Raw genomic sequence first — 26,591 nt, 5'->3', positions numbered from 1 at the left:
TTGAGTGGAATACACAGTTCAGGGGTTGAACCCAGCAAGTTGCCCTGAACAGCAGAATAATAACTGCATGTATTTTATTCACTCTGCCTTTTCCCACTCATTTATGTATATTCTTGTGCTGCTACATCCACTTGGAGAACAGACATATTTGCATCAATTTTCATGCATCACCTCCACACAAACCCAGCTGTGCACAAGCCCCAACAGAGAGTCCTTAATTTTGTTCTCTCCTGACACAGGAGGCAAGGTTTTTTAAAGCATTTAGCTAGGTGCCATGAAATGACTTCATGGAAATTGCATGGCTTCAACTATAACGCTGAGCACATACACAGTGAGGGAGAAAGGCATTCCTCCTACAATCCAAGTTTTGGGAGAGTGGAGAGTGAAGGCTGGAGGTAGAAATCCAAGGTCCAGCATCAGTAAATCAATCTGCTGTGCAATATCTCTCCCTCCTTTCGTGCAAGTCTTCTGGCTGAAGCAGCACCCAGAGCTCTCAGCCAGTTGCGTGGGTCACAGGACCCTGTGCGACGTTACAGGCTCCCGTAGGGGCTCCAGGGGAATTGCAGGCTGTCAACAAACTCTGCTTGGAAACCAAAGCAGAGTATGAATAAGCTGCTTTCCCTCTGAGAAAGGAGAAGTCCAGAAATAGGGAAGGTTTTTCCAGCAATTGGGGCCGTGAGAAGACTTGATGGAGACAGCAAACATGGCTGGGAGGCAGCACCTGAAGGGAGGGCATGTGAGTTCAGGGTAAACTAAAAGCCAGGATCTGAAGTCCATGGTAGACCACGGAGGCGAAGGAGGCAGAGCTTGTTGTTCCCCACATAATTTGAAGGTAAAGCGTGGAAAGCTTAGCAAAGAAACCCTGGTTTGTCTGAATTTATGCTAGGGTTTGTTCCATGGGTGTTAACAGGACACATAGCAATGACAGGAGAACCTATACAGTCCATGTAACCTCTCCACTGGCCTTTTCTTCTGGGTGCCTCCTACGTGTGCTCAGTGCAGTGGGCTGAGCCACAAAAGTGTTGTGCAGGCACCATGCGTGACTGCTCGCAGGGGTGCCCCTCATGCAGTGTCTCCACAGGCAATGCAAGTGTGATGGAAAGCCTTTTCCTCTGCTTGTGCTACAGGAAATGCTTTCAGTGTGCTTCCTTGTGTCCTTTAAACCATAATCTAAAATTCCCTCTGCTGTTTCCATCATTTCTTTACCCTTTATTGCACCCTACAGAGTTTCTGCATTATTAGTTCTAATTGCCGTATTTATATTTTAGTACTGCATTAAACGGCTAATTTGTTACCCCATTGTGTTTTATGCTTTTTAGCAAAAGTTCAGTCTGAGAAAAATTACTTATTTGCATTTTCACTAAAATTTATGCAACTTCTTCAGTCATTTACTCACATAAGACTGGCCCTGCCAAAGGTTGTAACGTTAAAGGAAGTAAAGGTGGCTCTACTTGGAAATCTTACAGAAAAGTCAAGTCATACACTGACTTCTTGAACAAAATAACAGCTGCAGAAAGCAAATGACACAGGCTTTAAAATGTTACCATTGCAAAATCATGAAGAAATTGTAATTTAATTATGTTCAATTATCCCCCATTAGAAAGAAAAAAAAAAATTCTGCTACACAGAATTTTCATATGTAATTTCATCAGTAAGGAAATCTTTTTTGTGAAAGTGTCAAAATGTCAATTACACATTCATACACCTGTAGTGAAGAACGATTTGTCTATGATTAATCATCCAAGAAAATGTACTACATTGTGTGTACAAAGGAGATACAATCAATCAAAACACATGAAATTGTTTTGCTGACCCACTCTTGCAAATCGGAACAGATCGTATTTTCCTAATATTTGATGCCACTGAAGTTGCACCTAAAATATCTACTTTTGCAGCCTGCACTCTTCTCATTTGACATGGGTGATCAGTATATAACAGGAAGGTTTCTGACACTTTAAAGTCTTTTTCAGCCAAACCTCAAATTAAGTCCTTTCCATTCAGTTGTCTTCCTGAGAAACATTGTGATCAAGGCAAATTCAAACTCTTGATGTGTCAGACAATCCTCACTTTATTTCCAAACAAGTCCTTGGCACTGTAGTACACATATAGGTGTGAACAAAGGATGCAGAAAAGAGAGGTCATGTGAAAGCAGCTGAGACAGAACTTCATCTTGAATATGTAACCAACAGCAAATGCAGGTGGTGAAAAACAGGGTGAAGAAGAAGAATGAGAGAGAGAGGAAGAAAAAAGGACATTTTTTGTTGACTTCAAGCTGAAACAAGACAGTTCTAGAAAATATGAGAAAGTTTTTTTCTTTCTCATTTCCCTTACCAGCACCATCACCCCCATTAGATAACTAGCTTGGTTTCATAGTCCGAGAAAACCGAGCTCTAGGAATCTGAGCTCTGGATATTTAGTTTACACTAAATGGACCTACAAACCATTTGGAGATTTACCCACCACCAGTTGCCAGAAAATATGAAAGTGATCTATCTTAGAGTACTTTGTGTTCCTGACAGGGAGTTCTGAGGACTCACTGTCTTATTGCATAATATTGGACACTAGTAACAAAACATCTGTTAGCAGAGAATGCAAGCTGCAGATAACTGTTGTGTTAAATGACAAAGAAATACATGTCCTTGGATACTTTAAATTACTTCAGTTAAATGGTACAGAATGGTATAGTTACACTGGCAAGATTATGTCTTGCATCAAGAATTTCAAACTATAATAACAAAGGTTACTTCTAGACAAGCAGATGATGAATGTAGTGACAAAGTAAAAGTAAACTACATGGGATATGTACCTGAATACATACCATACACAAAATACAAGTCCATACATCAAATGTAATCTGCATTTTCCTCCTCCTTCTCTAAAACAACACGGAACTTCATTTTTTTCATGGCATCTTAGATACAACCATTATATTTAATGGCACCCTCAAGACACTGACTTGCATTAGGAGCAATGTGCAGCCCCCTAGGTGAGCTCTTATCTCTGAAATAAAGATGATGTTTCATTTTCTGGGCCCTGGTAGCCTTTGAAGTGTGGTAGAAGTACTCAGATGCACAGGCCAGAAAACTTCAGCAATTTGGGGTCTTGTGCTGGGACTAGTTGAGTGAGTGGTGCCCAAGGGTAAAGCCCAGGAAAGAGGGAAAGGCTTGCAGTCTTTGTTCACAATTTTCTCAGCCAACTGAGAATGTAGCTGTGGAAAATACCCCTAGTCTTTCATGTGCTTCGATCTATCTAACTGTAAAATGAGAGCTTACGCATTAAAATTACTTTCAGACTAAATCCATTCTTTACAGCATGCTTTGCGAACCTCAGTTGAAAGCATCACAGTAATGCAAACAAGTGTTTGCATTACAAGTATTGTAGGCTCCCTAGTCCAGTAATAGCACAACTAGACATGGCCCTTTTCATCATCTTTTGCCTTTAAGTTCCTAATGTAAAATCAAACACAGAACTACTCCATTTTCTGAACTCAAGCTATAACTATAACCTAAAAAAAGCTATCTGGGTTTTGGTTTTCTTTCCCCTAGGAAAGCTGCAAAATACTTAGGTAGGCTATAGTAGTTTAGCTGTTAATGATCTCTAAGAAATTACTGGCAATAATTAAAAATGAATTTTTTCCTGTATCACATAAGCAGTAATCAGAAACTGCTAGGAAAAACAGTGGTGATGTGAAATCAGTCACCTTAATGTGTTTTGACAGGTCTCCTCATTAAGAAAATAATTACCCAAACCACTAAATATGTAGGAAAAATATATCTTGGAAGTCTGGCAACAGATGAGCCTGTTCCTTCTAATTTTCATCAATTTTTTCTATGAAATGGAAGAATCTTCTGAAACATATCTGTAATTGCAGCTAGCCCTCCAAAGGGAGGTATCCAAGACTGTTATTTCTTGTGCCAAAACAAAACAGATAGTTGGCAGTCAAAGCACACCCGCCCATAAAGTACATTTTGGTCAAAAGTAGGCAATTCCATTTCGACTCCAAGGCTCATATCCCATCCTTAGCTCATCACAGATGGGTGCCTCATCACTCACAGCTGTCTGAAACACCCAGATATCTCAGGCACAACAGGGAGAGAGGAGATTCCATTGTTTGCTGATCAGTACAAACTTACGGGTTTTTTTAATATCTATTTCCCACCTTCACAAAACACTGACCCGATTTCCAGCAGTATTCAGGATTTTTAATTTTTAAATCTCTAATGGGAAATAATCTCTAATTTTCACGATGGAATTGGTCTTTAGGTAAGGAAAGAAGGTCCATGTGGTTTAGGATTCCTTTATGCCACTCTTTCACCTCTTCCTTCTTCTTCTTCTTCCCCTGCATTTTTATCTGTAGAGGTGATTCCTCACATTATTCTTCACTTCTTGGCATCAAAAAAATCAAAGTGGTTACAATAAACTTGGTTAACCCTGCCCTTGAACTGTCCAAGGGATCAGGAATGAATAAAATAGAGGTCAATGTTAGCTAATAAAAGGGAATTCAATATTAACTTGGAGCTGCTCCTTTTCCCACTGCAGATGCTATCAGTCATCTGTATCCACCCTTAGCATGTTTCAGAAAATGTTTTACACACACAGATGTGATATTTCACCAGGTCTGCATCTTCTTGTGTTCTTCTGGCAGCACTCATCTCAGTCATAAAAGCACACAGCAGCCCTACCACATGAAGTCTCTCTCTGATCTCCCGTTCTGAGCAACTTCATATGCTAGTAAGGAAGAGCTCAAAACCCCACAATCCCACAAACAAAAAATAAGAAAATAACAAATTGGAAGGCAATAAAAACTGGTAACAAACAAACAAAACAAAAATCTGAGATCAAACCCTGATCATAGAAAAGAACACCAACAACTGTGTCAAGGCTCTGTCAAAGACAACAAAACAATGAAAAGACTCGCATCCACCAGCTTGCCATTAAACAGAGCTCCATCCTGCAAGAGTTTAGAAACTGAATATTACTGCTCTGCTGAAAAAAAAAGAAGCTATTTCTAAGAAGATAAGATGCCCATGCCCAAGTGTGAAATAAACACCTTCCACCCAAAGCAAGGATTGACCACGGGTGCAGCATATGCAGCATATGCAAGACCTCAGGAAATGCATGGCATGTTCCTCTGATACGGCTGGCCTCGGCAGTCCCATGGATATCCTGCTTGTTGTTGCTATGCTTTTTTTACGTTTTCCTGCTGGGTTGGTAGGGGGAAAGAAGAAAGCTGTAATCACAGCTTGTCACTTGCCCGACTTGCATTTTAGACAATTTTCATGTTGTCCATACTTGATGTTGACAGGTGACAAATTTGCAGAAGTTAGAGGTAGAGAAGGCCTGCAACATTGTAATTTCCATTATCCCAGCAGTGCAGGACCCTGTCTCTTGCTCATTTCATAGCGACTTACCAGGTATCTTTTTCAAAAAGGGTTCCCTCCAGTTTCTCTGTGAGTTTATTCCACACTTGAGTGACTACCATTGTCAGGAAGTAAAAGTGAACTCAAATTGAACCTAGCAAAAACATTTCTTAGGGCTCAAAATAGTTCATTTGTTTTGTTTGTCTTTAACTTCCATGAATCTTTGACTTGCTGATAACTTCCAGAAGCAGAAGTTCCAAATTTACCTCTGAAAAGACTTTTCCTGGCCCACCAAAAGCAGAAGATGCAGGAAATTGTATGAGAAATGTCCATGTAACTGTCACCATAATTTTCACTCTGGAAAATGAGAAGGCAGTTCCAGAAAATTGAATTGTTTCTCTGAAGTGATTCTTTTCAGTCTCATGCATGAAAATGATACTCTAAGAAGTTTTGTATGTGAGTTTTGCAGTTAAATGTTACAAAGGGGTAGTCTGACATTTTTATGGCCTGTTTTAATTAAGTGAAGCAAAATCTGCTCTTCTGAGTGATTCATTTATCCTATCAACCTTTCTATTTTTGTAAGATTAAATCAGGAAGTTCGCATGAAGCTTCCTTTCCTGGAATTCCAGTTGAACATTATTACCCTTTGTTTAGACTGTATCACTTATTCAGCTGATAAGAGTGGACTATATTCCACTGCAGATACAAAGATTCAGCAATTTAGATCCCTTAAAGAGCATTCTATATTTTCCAGTAAATGACTATACTTCTACATGATTCAGGAAGCAACTGAAAACTAACACTTTTTTTTAAAATCTGCAGGCATGAAACTCTATGCTATCACAAAGATGTGCCTCAGCGAAGCATACATAACTTTCTTTGTCCTTGACAGTAGGAGACATGTTATAGCTTTGCATCATACAGTTCTCATCGAAGTCCCACAGCTTGACTGTGATCTTCAGAACACTACAAAAGAAGCTGGGTGAAAGACTACATACTGATTCTAAGAGGAAAAGAATTTGGAGTAAGGCATACATTTTAGACTCTGAAGTTGTTTCTCACATCTAAAACTTTGAAGTTGTCACTTGAAATCTTAAAATCAAGGTACATTTCTAAGGGAAACATTGTAAAATACCAGCGATACAACTTCAAGCAGGCATCCTAAGGAAGATTTGTAGTTTAGGTTGTTGCAGGGATCCTTAAATTCTGTGCATCAACAGTGATGAAAAAAATATACATACACTCTTTAATTCTGGATTGTTTTCTGTAATTGCAATGATATACTTCAAATGTGCTTATACATTAACACCTTTCCTACCTGCGTTCTTTGAATATTACATTTGCTTTACTCTGTAGTATCCTGGATCCTGGTTATATAAGTGACAACTGCCTACGTTTACATTGTGTTTAACTACTTAGATATCTGCAATTATTTTTATTCACTTTCTCATTGAGCCAGTTTTGGGGTTTGATGTTTTTTTTTGCCTAGGACAGTCTGACTTTGCAAACAAAGAAAAATACATTTTTTCTTAACCTAGCACCTGAATTTCTTGTCACGTTTGCACCAGAAGCAGGTAACACTCCAGTTATTCTTCTAACATAGTCCAGACGAATCCCAAATTCTTATTTCCCAGGATTTTCTTTAGTGACTGGATCCAATTTGTCTTTCAGCAAGTATTAAAGTAACAATTCTGCTTCTCTCTGCAGTCAAAGATATCTGACATCATATTTATCTATGCTCATAAGTGAGGGCACTAATCTATAGCCTTATGTAGGGGACAGATTTTCCAAACCATCTAAAGGACAGGGGAGCACAGTGTGATAAGTATTCTTAAATTGACCCCCACTCAAAAAAACCCACAAAAATTATAGATATATAATTCTCTATTTATACAACAAAGGCAGACAGACAGAGAATAGATCTTTATATCTTTTAATGTATTTTTTTGTTCTCACATACTTGTAGAATATGAAGTGAAATTAAATCTACAGAAAAAATACTTTTCATCTTCCCAAAACTTACCAATATCTAGGTCACTTGTGTATCAAGCAAAATCTCCATAAATAAAAGTAAATCATAAAAGTTAAGTAATATGGTTGTTTGCAGAGGACCAGAAACTCATATTCATATTAACTTAGAGGGGGCTAAACCTAAAAGGGTTCATAAAATAACTTAGTGTCTAAGCCTAATTATTGCAAACAAAGATCAAAAGAAGAGCTTATCAAAATTGGAGACAGTTTATTTCCATCTTGAAACAAAGGACAAAAGACACAGTGTCTTGTCCTTTCCTTTGAGGTTTCTCTGTCTGCTCCTTTCCACTCCCTTTCCTGATAGGCTGCAATGTCTTGATGGCTGATCTGTTGGCTAAAACACAATGATCAATTCTGGGGAACATGTCAGCTACTTATTTTTATAACAGGAACAATGGAAATAGCATCACATTGTTAATAGAGGTAAAAGTGATTAAAAATACCCTCTTGAGCTTTCCTTTCTAGCTTCCATCGTCACAATGCACTGGAATTGATCCAGAACAAACTATGACTGTAGAGGCACACATTTTTACAGGAATCACAGAACTTTGATTCATCTTTGGCTTGTGAAGGAATGCTTGTCTTTCATAACTGCTGCTATGTGAACCAAGAATAAGTAATTAGCCTTTTAATGCATAAATTTATTTTTTCAGATTACTATTTCAAATCTAAAGCAAAGTTACTCTTTTCTAAATCAGAGAGTATATTTGTTTCTTTACAGTACATGCATGTAGAGTCTATGTCGAACTACTACGAAGAATTCTGACTAAGAGCTTTTATTTGCTAACACTGCAAATTGCAGATCCACATTCACGAGTTTGTGGCATTGCATAGAGTTTTCATAGTAGCAGGTTCTGGAAATGGTGCTGAGTATCTAAGTATGGAATGAAAAGGACATCGCACTGATAGGTAACACCTTAAAAAGATATATTAAACTCATGCATAGAGAAAGTTGTGTAATATTTGCCTGGCTTAAAAAAGTATCATAAAGTCCTCCAGAATTTTAAACAGGCATGGAGAATTTTTTTCCCTGTCCAACAGAGAAACACTATTGAGCACACCAATGTAAATATTCCTAGTGTGTGTTCATTTCCTTATTAAAAAAAAAAAAAATTCCCCATGTTGATTTTGAGGTTATCGTATCCAGTATAAGCTCCTTGATATAAAGATAGCTAAGACAAAGATAATTCAAATAGGTGAAACCTATTTCAGTTTTACAAAGATCAGATAAACAGTGCCTGGTGCACTCCTTTGTGACAAGCCACTCCTTCAGTGCCAAGTATTATTAGAAATTCATTTTTTGAGCTGACACATGGATTTTCCATGCAGAAAGACCACTATGAAAAGCCTGGCTGTTCTGAGAACCTGTACTTTGATTTCTGGCATTATCAGCCAGATCAGAAATAGTAGGTACAAGGGGCCAGAGGAAAAAACATCAGCTTTTCATTCTTGAGAAGCTATTCTTAATAGAATGAGTACGAGAGTTTCAAATGAAGTGTGGTTGAGATTGCAAAAATGGCCTGTGAAAGAGCCTGAAAGTCTGTCATCTAAAAATTAAGGCCATGATCCTGCAAGTACTTATGTGCTCAAATTTCAATATACCCTTCCACTCAAATAGAGTTGCATACATGGATTTGTAGGAACAAAGTTTAAACTCCTTTCTACCCTAAAATAAACAAAGCCCTTTCTAATCAAGGCAGGAGATTGTGCAAGATGAGAAAAACTATTTCTAGATAAGTACACGAACTCACCTTAATTGTCTTGAGTTTGTCTGAGTTTTCCGTTTTGCTTTGCATTATGTTATAGAATAGCTACAAAATTATGGGTAGCTCTCAATTTATTTTTACATAACACTCTGTATACTCTGACAATTTCCATCCTAACATCACCAATTGCTATATAAAGCAATTGTAGCTGAAATTCAGGGGGATGCTTGGAGGCCATTCTCTTTCCTGTTTCATTTACTGTATTTGTTCATATCCAAGGCTTCTGAATAGTATCACCTGGCACCATGGAACCATTAAATTAATTGCTATATTTACATTTTAGCTGTACAATTGCAGATATGGTTCACTCAGGCACAGTTCACTCAGTCTACCAGTGATTTCATATCTCTCAGTCTTCTTGTATTTCCCTTTAGAGCTCTAGATTCCCCACTCCTCCTAGAAACTTGATATATTTTTCTATTAATTTGTATGCTTTTCCCTTCATTGGGAACACTGTTCAACAGCTCTGGATCTTGTGTTCTACCTGCTCTTTGCTTGCATTGCCCAAAGGAAGAGGAGATGAGGAAAAGAACTAAGGAGGGCTCTTCTGCTCCTCACAATCACTATTGGTAGCAGCTAGCTAGGAAGAAGGAAGAGGAATAGGAAGAAAGAAATAGAAGGGAAAGGAAGGGAACGAAATGGAAGAAAATAGGTTAATAAACTGGCAGCAGGTGAAAGAAATACCTAATATAGGTGCTACAGACATGAACAAACTCTTATTCCAGGTGCAGAGCTCTTTTCATGGCTTAGGAAAAAAAAAAAAAAGTGTTATCAGAAGGTAACACAGGAAGCTATTCTGCCTTCTAGAAATAGACAGAGCACTCAGGAAGCCTAGGTTAGCTAAAAGCTTGCCTTGGTGGTCAGTAGCTCGCTATTTCAGAAGCAAAGCCTCTGTATGCCAGCCAGGAAGTTTCTCATGCAGCCCAGATCCCATGATGAAGTCAGCTCCCTTTCTGAAATGCAACAGAAGTAGTAAAGGAGAGAAGCTACCAAACTCTTCACATACCTGTTTAACTTAGAGGTGAACACTAGGCTTGGGATTTTGTTCAGTTTTTACACACTGGCAATAACATAAAATTCTTATATTTGATATAAAGCCAGAAAGTTTCTAAAACGTATGTTTAAAACGTGTTATTTTCAAGACAGTCTTATGATTTTGGGATATCTGGCTTATAATTTTTTGACATGTGGGATTCTTGCACCATATGCCAAGTGGGATGTGGCTTTTATTTCCAAAGATATCCCAAAGAATTCAATTCATTCCATATCTGAGAAATTCCATATTCTGACCCATTAGAATCTAAGTTTTCAGGATGTTTTTTGTTAGGGCTTTTTCTTAGTGCTGTCACTGATTTACATTAAGGAGTTGAGAGGCAAGCACATGGTTTCTTTGAGCTTAGGTAATTAAGTTTGTAAGGTCAGTATGACACGCATGACAGATTCTAAAGAGCTACTGGTAAATCAGATGGAAGGTTCTGCATATATACCTTTCAAACCATTGTTTATACTTCCTGACTAAAAATCAGATGCCAGGAGCACTGTTAATTCTGAGGTTTAATAGACCTTCTATATCTGGAAAAAATAAAGATTCCTCAGAAAAGAAAACTGAGACTATTTCTGTACTCTAATGCTGTTCATGAGAAATATAATTCTACTGAGTGATGTAAAGGCTCTTGTTTCAAAGGAGAGAATGTTCTGGTTTGAACATGAAAGGTGCAGGGTGTCCTATCACTGTTAATCACTTGCCCCATTGATCCTAGCACGGGTACGTCCCTGGCTGCCTTGAACTCTCTGGAGTTGTGATCAAACAAAAAGCAGGTTAGCAGGATCAGACTTTTTTCTCCTGTGTTACTTTTCTCAAAAAAGGTCCTTCTCAGGACCACAAATGATCCATAGCCTTATTGGCATCACATTGTACAAATAATGTTGTTCATACATTTAGCTGAGTGCCATGAAGAAATAATTACACATCTATTTAAGGTTTATTATTTTGTACCAGTCATCGTATATGTTAATGAATCTTCAGTAAAACTATCAGAAACAAAAGACCTGAAGAATTCAGTGGCAAAAGGGTTTTTAAAACATCAGAGCTACATCTGTTCCATATATGCAATTTGTGAGATTCATACAGGGCACATCACATTACTAGGGCAGCTGGACACTTGGAGGTGATGTAGGAAGAAAGGGGTTCTTCAGGATGTTTTTGTTGCTAAAGTTGTTGTATAAAAATATGAATTGTTTGCTATGGAACGAGTAAGCCTGTTATCTGGAAGCCAAATCTGCATTACACCAGAATAATTTGTGTTTAACAGAGTTACATAGGTAGCTCCTTAGCTCTTGCAAATTACTGGGTAACCACAGGCTTCAAAAATGACCATCTACAACATTAACGAATTTGCTTCATTGTATTTTTGATTTAAAATAATAGGAAGTGAGTGAGCTAAAGCAAACACAGCTGTTGCAAAGTTTAATGTAACAACCAGGTAAACTCAGTTTGTCAGGTGTATTGGACAAAAAGATTTCTGTACAAGTATTCTCCAGTCACTACTACCTGTCTTTGCATTTTGAAGTCTGATGGGAAAAAAGGGATTTCAGAATATGAGAGGACCCTGACTTCTTTTTTTGCTTTAGTAAAAACAATACTCTTTCATATACTCCCAGTAATAAGGAATAGTAAATGAGACTCTTTTATTATTATTATTATTTGGAGTTTACATTTTTAAAAGCTGCTCTGCGCTAAGGTTAGACATAAGAGATCTGCTGTCTCAAGAACAAACTCATTTACCGTATCTCTTTGTAAAATGATATGAAGGTGAAAGTGAAACCTCAGAAACAAGCAGAGTAAAAAAGGTAGCCCTTCATAATGTGACAGTGTTGAAATATGAAAGCAAACTAACCGCTTTCCATGTTTCTTTTTCTTGTGGTCATGTAACAGAATATGTGTCTTTGTTTTTAAAACATGCAAGCTCCTATTAAGCTGTCAGTCACTTCTGTGTATTTTATCATGTTCATAAATAATATCATACAGTACTCTCACCCTCTAACATGCTGGCATGAAAAGACAAATGTAGCATGGAGGAGGAGAAAGCATTTTTCAGCAAAACTGGCCATCCATTTAGAATTCATAATCCTAAATTTTAGAGTGACGAATGAACACCCCAACAATTCTTTTACTCCTGCTAATCCCCGTCAGGTCTCGACTCTGTAGACGAAGGCTGAACAGCCACTTCTTTCTGCCTGACCCTCTTCTCCTTGCTATTGCTGGCTCCCATTCAAGTCGGGATCACATTTATCTGGGTAATATACACCTAATAAATCTTCTCCAACTCAGTTTGTTCTTGCTGGTAAGACAGCTAGCTTCCCCCTCCACTTCGCTCGTCTTTCCTCAGACATCATTATGGGTGTTGACATTCCAGCAAGTTACTTAAGGTGCCCTTAAGTAACTGTCTGCATGTACACATCTACCTCGTCCCCCAATGAAACACAAGGTAATTCTGCTGTAAGCTGGTTTTCAATTACAAAAAGCAAGAGCATGGGCACGGGCAATGAAAGACGCAGTCAAACTGGCAATCTGCAAGAGGACTTTTATTAGGCGCAGTATCAGCATCATAATCTCATACAACCCTCTATGCAGTACATCTCAAGGGCTTTCAAAAGAGGCATTATTCGCCCCATTTTATCTAGGGAAAAATGAAGTATGAGAATGGAAACAGATAGACCAAGGCTGACCAATAAGTTAAAACAGGATAAGACCACAGATATCTTGAGTCTCAGTCTAGTGCTCTGTCAAGAGCAGGAATGACAAGGATTATGAATCTGTCCTGACTTATATCGGGCCTGACTTTGTTCACTGGGCTTATGAACGTGTTTTCCCTCTTCCCTGTCTCCGTAGCTCTAAATTACATTAACAATAGCTACTTTCCAGGCTATAGTATTAAGTCAGTAAATCCCTTGATGAACGCTGAAGTGAAATTAGCCATCACAGTGTATGTGTTCCAGTTGCCATAGTTATTGTGCTTTATTAAGTCATGGGTTTAAAATTATTTCCTGAGTCCTGGAGATTCCCCAAGGCTAAAGCAGTAGCAGTCTTTCACATAATGGGTCAACTGGTCCAGGTGGATGCATGTGCCTATTTCCTCCAGAGGAAATAAGTTTAATGAATATGGCGTTCATTTAACTAAAAACCCTTGGATCACACAACATGGAAGGTGGAAGTAATAAAAACTTTTTTCTTGAAAGGACATATTTCATTGTTCGTACTTCTGTACTTACTATAATAAAAAAAAAATATATAAAAACAAAACAAAACAAAAAAAACACACAAAAGCAAACAAACAAACAAACAAAACCACCTTTCTTTCCCTTCTACTCCTTTTAACCCCATTTTAACCCCAGCTGGGCACTGTGTGGCTGACATGGTCTGTCCCAGGGTATCATGCCGAAAAGTCCAGCATCTTATGAATTACTACAACACATATGCTTCATAACCGGTTTTTAAACACTGTTTTGACATGTTTAAGGCACCAGCCTTTCAGTTCTCATCTACTTTAGTTGCCAACTTGCATCTTGTATCTTGTTTTAATTAAGGTTGACTTGTAAGCGCAGAGGAAGAGAAGCAGGGGTGTGACTCTCCAATGTCTGCTGCCATTCCAATGACCCCCAAGGACAGGAGAAGGGCCGGGGTGACTTCTGGTGCCATGATGGAGCTTTGCTGCCACACAGCCACCGAGGCAGCTACCACAGATAAACCTAGGGATAGGGCATTGGCAGAGCCAAACTTGTGTTACAGCTTTCTCTAATGGAGCATGTTAGAGTCACTCCCTTGTGACCTGCATAGCCATTTGGTCTTGCTGGTGTGACCAGGTGCACCAAATATATGCAAAAACTTTAGTCCTCCTGATAATATCAGGTTCAGAATCATTGTTCTGAAGCTGAAATCAATTAGGGATGCTGTTTTATTAGCAAACGAGCAGTTATTCTGAATTTGAGTAAAAGGAAGGAGCACTTTTTTTTACATGCCACAAGCTATATATTTACTCTGGATCATCTCTAGCCTTCATCACAGGATAGAAGTTCTAACTATCATCCTCTAGCAGTTCTTCTAAAAAAGGTTTACTTTATCCAAATCTACTTCTCTTACTTTCTTGAAAGTTAAATTAAATTGGTTATTCTTCCAAAGGTGAATCACTTTTTATGATGTAAAAATATAACTTTTAATTGAAGGGAAGGCAGATCCATTTACAGTAGAAAATTCTTCAGTCTTTAAAAAATAGATCATCACCAGTGGCAGCATCTTAAAAACAACATGGAAAAGACACCCTGTGTCTCCACTAATGTCCATAAACCAAGGGTATTCCGTGTAAACTAGATTACCCTCTGTGTTTAAAATGGAATGAAAATATTTTTTTCTCCTCCTCCTGTTTCAATTTATCTTTATTTGTACTTTACCAAATTGTCTTTTTGTCGAACTACATAATCACTGTAATTTTTATATCTCGTCCTTTTGTGCTTCCATATAGTAGAGCCTTTCTTAAGTACAGTGTGAACCTGGTAATTTCATTTTTAGCCTGAACTGTTGAACTCATGGTGTTTAAGGGCATTCTGAAACAGGAAAAAATATAGGGATTACTGATCCCTCCTTTTGAAATAAGTTATATGCACCACAAAGAATAAGAAAAAGTTATTTTTCTTTATTATTTACTGTAAAAAGAGAGAAAAGAAAAAAAATCTAAATGTTGTCTGGGTTCAAATAAAAGTAAGAGTCCCTTGTACATGTCAAGCTGGTAGTATTTCAAATACTTTTATTGCTAAGGGAAGATTTCTAGAGCAGAGAACCCATCAATTTTCAGCAGTAGAGCAGCACCTATGTTTATACAGCATAATGACTTTACTATATATTTTGTTAAAAAGTATTTTGGAAAGGTGTCTTTTATTTTGTGATTCTCCAGTAGGCGAAACAATAGCTTTCCTTCTCTGAACACAAGTCGATCCTAATACTACTTATCTCTGAGAAGTGATAGTGCAAACATTCTTTTTCAAGAGGCCTGAACTACTACAGGCTCCCTTAAATAACTAGTTTTTGGTAAAGTCAAGTGCTAGAAAATGCAAAATAAATTATTTCACTTACAATGGTTGGAACATGAATGTCTTTTGGACTGTGGAAATACTACACCCAAATACTCCAGTTGACCAGGAAGTCAAGCCTAGAGCCAGAGGCCTGGAAACTTGGGCTGAAACTGCTCTATAATCTATCATGCTGTTGCTAAGAGGATATTAATACTAGCGTTTAGAATTGCAATCATGTGTCTGACAATCCTGTGTTTGTACCAGCAGGTCAGTTGACTCACTGTGAATTGGGACTTCTCTGTGTACTGCACAATTTAGAAGAAAAAGGATGACAAGGGTACAGTTAACCATTAAGGCATTTGGGCCTGGGAGGGAAAACGGAGGACAATCAAGTCCTTCTTATGAGATGCCATCCTTCGAATCACTCCCTTATGCAGTCACAACAGAAGGAGAATTCACCTTTTAAAGTGAATAATTGTGCCTGTCGGGCAATCCTTTACAATTACATCCAGCGAGAGTTCATTGATTGCATTAAGGATAACAGTACTCCACAGAAACAATCCTCTTAGGCAGGCTGCTGCTAAAATCCTGTGTCTCTGTCAGGCAGCTGCCTGATCTTTGAATAGCCAGAGAGATAAAGAAATAAAAATATTAAAGGCCAAAGCTCTACTGATTTCATAAGGCTCTTTAAAGCCAGATGAGTGATTAGGGTGGTTGTAGCCTGCTAAACACCCATGCCTCAGGTGGAATGCTCCTCTGAGCACGTTTTACAGCAAATGCGAGACCAGTGCCTTGCTTTTCAGCTCCGAAAATACGCCTGCTTAAGCAGCCCCATAGAATTCCAAGTTAAAATGCAAGCCGGAGAGACTGCATGTCTTCAAGGGTTGATAACAAACTAGAATCAAAGCCTTTCTCTTTCAGATTACCAGCAAGAATCTAATCCAGGTCAGTGATAATCCTCCAGCATCTATTTAGCAGTGATCCCAGCAGACAGAGTGCTCCATCACAAAAGTCACTGGTTCTGACACTGCTGAGGGAATCCGCAAAGGCTGAATGAGGATGGAGATTCCTGTTTTACCATGGGAGCTGATTAGCTTTGCAAGCAGAACAGGAGAGCTGAACTAAAGCACAAATATAGTGGTTTATTATCAGCATCATCATTCATTTGCTCTTTTACAAAGTGGTAGAGGTGAGAATGATAACCCTTGATTTAATTACTGAGAGCTTCCCATCTTCTGTGTCTGGGTCATGTTTGTCAAGTATTTGCCAATCTTGTCACTCACCCCTTTCAGAATCCTCAAACAAAACTCTTGGATTTCAAATTTTTGTTTTGCATCTGTCAAGCAACCCTCTCGCTTCGGATTTTACTTCACTGCTGCACGTCTCCTTTTCTCACTCTTAGCTTTTTTCAGCTCCTGTTCACACTGCCAAGTCATTCAAATCCATTTTTTTCTGCAGAGTAAAAGTCCATTCTCTCCTTCTCCAAAAGCTTCCTGTGGGTCCTATACAAAAGCTTATACAGACATGCAGGCTTGGTCCAGGACGCAGCCTAGGCAGTCCCTGTTTACAAGAATAAACCCTGCTTTTTACTGAGGGTATTAACTTGACACACAGTGGTCTTCTAGTTCCAGGATTACCATCATGATGGAAACACCTTAGTACCAGCATGCTTTTCCACATGTTCTGGATATTTAATTTTGTTCCCTTCCTTTTGGAGATGCGTGTTGGAGAAACAATTTCTCTCTTTTCTAGAATTCAGAGTCTGAAAATCACACACAATGTGCAACCAGTGTTTTCCATCTCTTGTCATAACTAGTCTGTCACTTCCTAGTTTACCAACTGCATACAACTATAGACAATACAGTCAGAAAGCCAGTTAGACTGGGATTACCTTGTCTGTTCCGCATCTGGGGAGTAACATATGTCTGTCTTCCCTGTGTTAGAGTTCAAAATTCACATTTTATGGGCCTGACCTACCTTGTAAACAAATAACCTGGTGCCTTACAAGAGGCATTCAAAAATGCAGGTAAACGTGGCTATGCCAAAAAGAGCTGGAGTGAGTTTAGATATGAAGAGGTAATTGATTAAGTGGGTAACATATGTGAAGTCAAGCTTGAAGATATAGTGCAGTTCCATCCTCTTCTGGGCTATTAAAGTAAATTAATGACCTGGAGTTGTGTAGGGGCTTCCAGAAACAACACTATAATAGCCAACTGGCCACAGTTTGCAGCCTATAGAAGGGGGAGATATTTATTCTTCAGCAAATTGCCTGCTTAGGCACCACATTATATATACTCCATATCTGACAGATCATAGTGCAGAAACGACAACTGAATCTTAGAATAACACCAGTGAGTATAAAATATGATGTTGGCTTGGAAGAGAATGAACCAATCATAACCTTTGATGGGACCCAGATAATTTCAAAATTTCACAGTACTCTTTTCCACACTGATAGTTTGGCAATTGCTCAAAAGTAGCTATTTTGTGCCATTTTAAAACCCTGAACATGTGCGTCAACCAAGAAAAAGCATTCAAACAATCTTTGCAAAATATACAGGGGAGTAAATGTTGTAGGGTGTGACTCCCAGGCACAGATCTGTGAATGCCAGGCTTTGCTTCGCTATCTGTAAGCCATGCCTATAGCTGTGCTGTGGTCCCCAAAGGAAAATACTTGCTGGTTTCCATCCAGGTCTAGACTGAGACTTTGATGGTGTGCAGGCATTTTCAACATTTTGCAGCACTGTTCAACACGCTGCCCAGGCAGGGAGGTACCAGCATCCCCTGGCCACCCTGCACAGCCTGCTCCAGGCTGAAGGCTCAGCATCCCCATGCCCTGGGCTGCTGGAAAAACTACTTAGAGCCTTGATGGTTGCTTTTTATAATCATCACTATTGCCTAAAAGGCCACCACGATAGCTGATACAGTCATTAAAAATCACAGAGGAGCAGAGGGGACGTAAGCCATTAGATTGTCTTTGACCGTATTACCTTTATGAAGTTCCCATTGACGACCCCCCAGGTGTGCAACGAATGGGGCGTTTACGTGTGTGTGTATGTCGCTTTCTGCTTGTATTTATGGGTTGTGGCCAGGCAACCGCATGTGGCAGCTGCGCCTGCCTGCGCTCAAGCCTCCCTCCTTGCGCGGAGCGGGACGCGGGACGCGGAGCGGAGCGGCGCGGGCGGTGGCGGGGCGGGCCCTGGGGGCGGGGGAGCCTGAAGGGGCCGGGCTGCCGCGCCGCTGCTCCGCGCCGGGTGTCAGTTGCGAGCTGCCGCCGCGCAGGCAGGGGCGCAGGCAGGCAGGTAGTGAGCCAGCCCGGCAGGCAGCCCCGCGGAGACGCCGCGGAGGGAGCGCGGCAGAGACCATGATCCTCACACGTAAGCTCGGGTTCTGCCCGATGGGGGAGGTGGTGGCGGCGGCTGCGCGCCGAGGGGCGCAGGCTCTGCGCATCGCCGCCAGCGTTGCTGAGAGGTGCTTCGGGGGGTGGTGTGGGGTCTAGGGGCACGGGCGTCCCTCTTTCGTGATCCCACAGCGCTGGCAGGGGCGCGGGCGGGCTCCCTGGGGAGTCGGACGGCTGCCCCGTTCTGCGGTGCGGAGCGTCCTCAGCCGCGGGTCTTCGCCCCGCCGGCCCGTCCGCCTTAGCGGGGCTGAGAAGCGCCCGTCGGGGCGGGAGCAGCCCCAGGTGAGACGGGAGCCCTGCGGGAGCCCGGAATGAGTTATCGCTGGGAAGTGGCGGTTCGGTGCGGCCGTGGTCGGGAAGCGCGAGCCGAAGGGGTTAACATCCGCACGGAGCCGCGGAGGAGCCGCGGGCGCGGAGCAGCGCGCCGGATGCGGCCTCTATGAAGGGCACCGTGGCCATGTCTTCTCTCTCTTTTTTGGCGTTTCGGGTTTTTGGGGAGTTTTGTTTGTTTGTTTTCTGGGAGTCCCAGCGAGAGGGGAAACGTCGAGTTTCTTTTGAAGTTCTTCGTAATTAGCCCGATGGCCTCCAGGAGTCCGGTGGCTCCCCCCGTGCGGCGGTGGCCAGCCCTGATGTCACCCCCGGCGGCTTTGATCCCCCTGGAGGAGCGGCACCTCCTGCCACTCGGGATCACCCCCCCCTACCCCTGGCCCCCTTTTCTAGGCAAACAGAAAACCGATGCTGTTTTCCAGTCGGGCAGTTTTACCTTCCATATCACTCCCCCCTTTTTTGCAAACAACGACCAATGACTTACTTCCACCGTAACTGTGAAGTTGTTGAGCGATGCGTTTCCATTAGCCTAATGAGCTCTACTGCTAGTCAAGGGCACTTACTGTTGGTACAACAATCTATTTATTTGGTGTTGTGTTTTTGTTGTTGTTGTTGTTGTTTTAATTTTTAAACTTTTAATTAACTAGGTCAGAAGGTTCTGCCTGATGTAAGTAAAATTACATTCCCTGGTCTTTCCAGGGTAATTTCACCTTAACCATCAATTGCAGTTGGGTGTTTTTTGGTTTTTTGTTTTTTGTTTGTTTGATTGGTTTTTTGTTTTAAATAGGATTAAGTGTGATCTGTTTGAATTTCCCTGCCCTGACCAAGAAACTCCCGGCAGCAAATCAATAACAATGCTCTGAGTCAGGTTGTGTTTTAAGGCTGTTTGTACTGAACTTCAAGAATAGACAAGCAGCTTTCATACAAGCCTCTGAGTATGAATCTATCAACACCTCAGTGCCAGACTCATTCAGCATCTGTCTGGCAACCAGGGTGCAGCTGGCTGACAGCACACAGAGCTGGTATTAGGTGCCTCCATTGATTTCTCAGCTGTAGCCTGCTATCTTGTCTTCCAGGTATCCTTATTGATGTCCCCTAGGCATCCTGATCTGCATCTCCAGTAGGAGTAACAAAAACCAGAAAGGGTGGGAAGTAGGATGATGTCTCTATAGCAAAATGAGTTTGGGTTACTGCTGCAGTTTTCCTGTGGAATCCTGATTATGGCTGAGATTCTTTGATAATAGGATATAGTATATGCAAAAGAAGATGTAGATATTGTTTTGAGACTATTCCTTTCATCTACAAGTTCATAGAAATCAAAGCATTTGGAGCTACCTTTTGTAACCTCTGTGACTTCCTGTTCTCTTTATCTTCTTTTAAAATAACTTGGTTTGTTAATTGATTTTTTTTTTTTTAATCAAAAGGAAGTACAGACACATTATTTTAAACACCATGGAGCTATTGTTAAATTTCATTTTGAAGTGGTAGTTAAAAGCAAAAATTTATCATGTCATGCTTCTATTTGGGATTTAAATCTCAATTGCGTAGATTTAGTCTAGGATTTTTAATTCCTGAGTCAGGGTCTTCCCAGCCAGTTCTGCAGCTGCCCTTGCTGGGACAGAGAGAAAGTCTGATGCTGGTCATGGAAACTCAGAAGTACTCTGAGTATTTTGTGTCTGGTGGGGGCAGGAAAAAGGTTCTGCAGTTGTCTCTATGCACTCAAATGTTTATAATAGGATTCCTAGAAGAAGATGAGACTTTTCTGGTTCTTCTGATTCATTACACTCTAGGCAATAGTTTGTTTGAGGCATGTGAATTTGAGTTCTGCAAATATTTAGAGATGCAGTTTGCAAGATAAAGTTGTTGTTGGTTTGTTGGTTTTTTTTTCTTTTTTTCTGGCCAGTATACCACAATATGTTATGTTTGTGCTTCTTTAGAGATTCAAACTTCTCTTCTAGTTGCCCTCTGATTGGAGTTGTGCTGTTGGTTTCAGTATAAACACAACTGCACCCTGGGCTGCTTAAAAGGAGATGGAGGAAGAGAACTCATGTGCTTAACAGGATGGTCCTGTACTGTAAACAAGTGCTTTTCATGCTTAACTATCCTTCCTAGCAACAGGAAGAAGGAAATGAGGCTATGCAAAAGGACCCTGACACATTTCAGACAATGCTAGACCCACCCTAGCATTCATACAGTATAGCCAGAAGACTTGGGGAAATAAAAATAACTTCAGATGTTTCCCCTTCCTTCCTGTGCATATTATAGAAATCAAATGATCTGCAGTTCACAGAAAACTTGATGGTTTTGTCTCTGCTAAGTAAAGAGATGATGTCCCTATATACTTCACTGGGTATCATATTGTTCTGCTTACTCCTCTGTGTTTCAGTTTAATTCACTGAGTTTCATTATCTGAAAGTTACAGGTAATACTACACACCTTTCTGAAGTACTTTGTTGTCTTTAGGAGAGCATGCTAGCATTGTTATTTGTGAGAATGAATATTCTTTCAAATATTGACAAGTATTTGTTTCCCTTGAGAAGGGAAAGTGTTAGATGAGACTGGATCAGGAAAAATATTGTCTGGTCTCTCTTCTAATGGAGATGCAATATGATGGCACACTTATGGTGGGTACATTGTTTTAAAGCCCAAAATGGTGCAAAATTCCTTAGGCTTGGTTTTAAATATAATTATTTTATATTTATCTGAAACTGTCCATTCAAATGAGCATCTCAGTCTGTGAAATAATGCTCCTGAGGAGATACATGCAATACATTTGCTGAAGCCAGCAGTGGACATAGATTGAACTTCCCCAAACTATTATTGTCATTTGCTGAAGACTCAGAATTGGGAAAAATATATCCCCTCTGCATTCTTGTGTTTTGGGGATGGTCTTTCTGTGACCCTGTGGACATGCAGAACTGGATGCTGTGCTGGCCACCCTTTCCTCTGCTCTCTGTATGTGTCTCTGATAACCAGTTTCCTGTGCACTGCGAGATACAAGAAACTTTCCAGTGTAAAGCTTCGTCATCTGTTTTAGCTTCCCTTCTTCTTCACAAACGTGGTCTCTCTTCTTTCTTCTGCAGTGATTTGTTGGCTTTGCAGTGCTACAATGGCTCTGCTGTATCTAGATCATTATCTTATCCCCAAAGTTGAAGTTGCAAGGCGTGACCATTACATCAGAAACTAAGAAAAGCATTTTCAAGTATGCAATATCACAGACAGAATACTGTAACTGTCTATAATATCTGAAAGTAGAAAGTTCATCGTGATACTTGCTTTGGGAAAAATCTAGGTTTGTGTCTTTAATTATGATTTAGGGAAAGAGGCGTTCAGCTGACATACATCCAGCTTTGTGCCACAGGTATTTCTGACCTTTCGTATCCAGTGTTGCATCATCCACAATGGGTGCAGTTTGGGGACTGGGTCATCAGTGAAGTAAGCATTAAACGGTTATGATGCAAAGGTTGACCTTCTTTCATACAGTTCTTCCTATGTGTGCAGATGGTTTTGAGGTTGAGGCTTAACGAGCTAGAAGCTATTGTCTGTATAAAATCTGCCTTCCCTTGTATGAACCATTGAGACAGCTCAGATCAGCTCTACCATCTCCTAGATCTGAACAGGTAACCCAGACTTTGGGCCCTTTTAGAGGAAGTCTCTGTCACACTCGACATATCGGTTTTACCTCCCTCCAGAGCCTAATGAGTCTTTGACTTGAGCTTTGCATACAGCATATTAATGCTGGACTTGGGAATAGCAATAGTTAATGTTTGCCCTTCAGTACATTCTCGAAGGTTGTTCTAACCAAGTCAATTCTGAGAGAAGGTTAAAGTCATCTTCTTTTTCCCAGTCTTTCGCGGAGGATTTGTTTCTCACTCTGGAATCTGTCAACATGACCTCCTTCAGAGGATTTGACTAACTGCTTTCTCTGCCCCAAATAATCCTCCTCCAAGACCACCCTGTGTTAATCAGGCCAGATAAATAACCCACGTGCCCAATTATTTCTTAAGGTTTTTTTAAGTCATTTGACGTCTTGTTCCTCTTCATCTGTAAACCTTCTTAAAAATGAAGGGGATAAAACCATCTTTAATCTATAAAAATAATTGTTCTTTGGCAGGAAAACTGTCATATAAAGCTTTAGTTTTCTGTGGGTTTTAAAATTTATATTACATTGTTTTCTGAATTTCTTTCTTAATACTTCTGTATATGCTCAAAATGCAAAAAAATAAAAGGGAATAAATTATGATTTACAGTAGTGATGATTCTTTTGTGTCCTAAAACATTCTTTTCCAAAGTTTTCAACAAATTAGGAAGCAATGCAGCTAACTTTGGGCAGTTAGAAACATACTTAATTGTGTGAAAATAAGCAGCAACTGCAATCTCTTACAAAGTGTATAGGGAAAGTGCTCAACAGAGGCATGCATGGGGAGGATCCTTTATCTTGCTATGCCTGTATTAAATCCTGAAATGGTGCTGCTTTGGTGCTTTTCTGAGCGTAACAGTTGCTCCAGGTCTTTTTGACAGAGGAGGGGACCTCTTGCCAGCCTGGGCATGTTCTGGGGGTGGTGGTTGTGCCCTCTCTGGCCTCCTGCCATCAGGCACTGTCCTTCTTTGTGCTCTGATGAGCACCTGGGCTGTTCCCCATGCTTGGGGTGGGGTTCACAGCACAACTGGGCTTCGAGAAAGCACAAATCGCGTTTTAAATATCTATTTTTGGTAGTAATAGCGAGGAGAGCTGTGAAACTGACCATCTTTATTCCTGAAAAAGGGTATTGTTGGGTTGTAGAGACCCATGGATCCATGATGGGAAGGGCTTGATTCCTCTGGAATTCATGGAGGTTCCCATTGATTTCAGCAAGTGTTGACTCAGTCACTAAACATTTTAAACATTTTCATCAAATGCTGTTTCTCTTGTTACGTTTTGATATGAAAAACTTTTGAAGTGATTTCACCATGCTGAAGACTATGAAAGGGAGATCCAAGTTAATTAGATTTTGGTTCACAAAAGCAGTATTGTGTTTCCTGTGCTAGCCAAGAGGATTGGTGAGCAATTAAAGCTGCTATTTTACGTAACCTGGTACAGTTGCGGGGGCGGAGGGGGAACAAAATTATGTACAGACAACATAAACCTACGTGGATGTTTTGGAAACCTTTTTTTTTTAATTTAACTTTAATTATTAAAGAGATAAACAAATTTAAAACCCCATGAGTGGAAGTAAGCTATTTACTCATTTCCAAAAGCTCTGCTGAAAAAAATTAGTGTTCAAACTTCCTGACTTTTTTTCAGAGAAACTATCAATATATGATCTTAAACATCTGTTTCCTTACTTCTTCTTCTTCTGTTCCCACACAAATTCCAAACATACTCTGTTTCTTCTCCCAGTGTCCTGTGGTTTATACATAACATCGGCAGCATAGTTACTGTTTTGCTGCAAGGCTCCATAACTTGAAAAAGCCATTCCCATGTTTAACCCAAAGCCAGCAGGAACACCAGGAGAGTGTTTCTTCAGTTGTCATCACATAGTTGAGAAATGTTTGAGTAACATTCCCCACCGCCACTTCCTTCTAGGGTTTTCATGACTAGAAGGCAATATATATATTTGGTCTCATGTATGGCTTCTTTCAAGAACTTGTGGGTTTTTTTCCCACCAGAAAGTTTTTGATAAGAAATGTTTTCTTAAAATTATATGTGCATCCATATCTGCTTGAATTGACTGCTGAGGTATGCGGCGTTGAGTGGGGATCACAACATGTATCATTTGACTGTGGAAGGTGGATTGAAGCACAGTGAAATGCAGGAGCACATCAAAATAGGCAGCTGCTATTGCAAATGTAAGTTGTGCTTCCAAGGTGAAAGGAGAAAAGGGACCCTCTCAGGAAGGCAGTTACCTTTCACTTCAAAACCTGCAAGCTCTTCAAAACCCTTGGACTCACTGGTTTATCCAGAAATTAATCCTTCATGGGCTGAATGTGTCAGACTAATATTTTAGGATAGTGATATAAGACTGGATTGTTTTCCTAGAATAAGGAGAGATTCCAGGCATGTTAGAAATTCGGCATTTTGGGATTTTAAGAATACTCTGTCTTTTAGTGGTTGAATGTTTATTGACAAACTTAGCAAGTTTCAGTGTTTGTTTTAAGGGCGTTATCCTTATAAAATGCCATTCTTCATTAACTACATTTTTCTTTCTTTGGTTCTTGCTGCTTTCTTGAAAGGTGTGGAGCACTGAGTTAATGATACTGCCTAAGGAATATTTAGCTATCTAGGTTTGATAAAAAACAGACTTATGAAAAGGAATTTAATTATTTTCAAGCTATAGTCACATATCTTCAAAGTGAAAACCATCTGAGGCCGTGGACACATAGCAGGCTCTTAGGAAGTCACACTGCCGCAGCTTTAAAGGGCTGCAGGCATATGACATTACACAGAACTGATTTATCATTTTCAGTGCCTGGCCTGCTCGTTCGTAGACAGCTGCCATAGTGCAGTTTTTTCCCCAGTTTGTCTCAGATTTCACAACTGTGTCCATATATCTATAGACTGAGTGGTTGGAATAGTGTGATCAAATCTAGTGTTGGGACCGCAATTCACATGTCAGGGATGTAATTCAAGCACCTGGAAAAATGATTGTATTTGGGCAGTGGAATTCTATCCAGAGAAGAATATTTCTCATATATACCACAGCTGGTCTTAAAAAAATATGATCCTGAATGATTTAAAGTTTCTTAATAGCTCAGGACAGTATTTTGGAGTTGAACACATATTTGCAAAGCACCAGAGATTTCAGAGGGACACAATATGTAGGGACAGGTAGTTTCTGATACAAACAGAAGAGTATAAGCTTCTGAGCATTCAAGCCCTTTTGCAGCCATTGAACTGGAGTGTCAATCCTGGAGAGGAAAGATTCCTCTTTTTGCTCCAACTGTGCCTTAGAAAATGTGCAAATAATTTTTAGAGGTTTATGTATTATAGTCAGGAGCAAGAGGGCTCATCTCATTCATGGTGAGATATCACGTTCTCTGCATCACATGGGAGACACTCTCCTGCCAGATGATTTTGTATCTGATTTTTACTTTTTTTTTTTTCTTTTAATTTTTATTATTGTTTTCTGGAAAAAGAAAAAAAATCAAATAGTGAATTTCAACTAGAGTGACCTGGTCAAAAATTAAGACTAAAAAGAACGCCAAACAAACCAGTTGTTAGGCATGGCATTGGAGTCAAGCTTCAGCAATGAAGCCTGTTTTTGCTGAAACTTGGTTTTAACAGCATTGATTTCATCAGTCTTTGCTACAGATTTTTACAATCTACTCTCTTAACAGAACCAAAAGGTGAGATGAGTAGACCTGATGTGTGGAGGTGCTAATATGGCTATAAAGGTGTCTGGGTTGGGGCAAGAGGAAACCATCTGCTTGAAAGAACTGTTCCTATGATGTTTAGCACTTAGGTGAAAATTGAGCCAATACATGACTGTACAAAGATGCATCTGCTTTGCACCTTGTCCCAAAGACCTTGAAAGAGCTGATGCTTAAGTTATATGTTATTTCATGGAAACAAAAGGCAAGGAAGAATGAGAAAATGGAAAAAAAAATAAACCCGTCTAACTTTTTAATAGACCTTACTGTTTCTAGCTAGACGGCTATGAT

General features: G+C 40.0%; 1 protein-coding gene across 8 annotated transcripts in view; it reads left to right on the top strand.

The window, feature by feature from the left end:
- The window catches only part of DLC1 (DLC1 Rho GTPase activating protein), a 262,569-nt gene that overhangs the window by 205,153 nt on the left and 30,825 nt on the right, over positions 1–26,591 (top strand). The window contains exon 1 of one of the 8 annotated variants that reach the window (XM_065061001.1): positions 18,443–18,600. The exons of the other annotated variants lie outside the window; for them this stretch is intronic. Within the exon in view, the coding sequence (XP_064917073.1) occupies positions 18,588–18,600 (13 nt within the window). The 5' untranslated portion in view covers positions 18,443–18,587. Of the gene's footprint in view, positions 1–18,442; positions 18,601–26,591 lie in introns of those variants that run through there. 8 annotated transcript variants of the gene reach the window in all.

This window comes from Columba livia, chromosome 4 (genome assembly GCF_036013475.1).
Source record: "Columba livia isolate bColLiv1 breed racing homer chromosome 4, bColLiv1.pat.W.v2, whole genome shotgun sequence".
Lineage (NCBI taxonomy): Eukaryota > Metazoa > Chordata > Aves > Columbiformes > Columbidae > Columba > Columba livia.
Note: the sequence above shows the minus strand (reverse complement) of the source record. Positions and strands in the feature narration are given on the sequence as shown.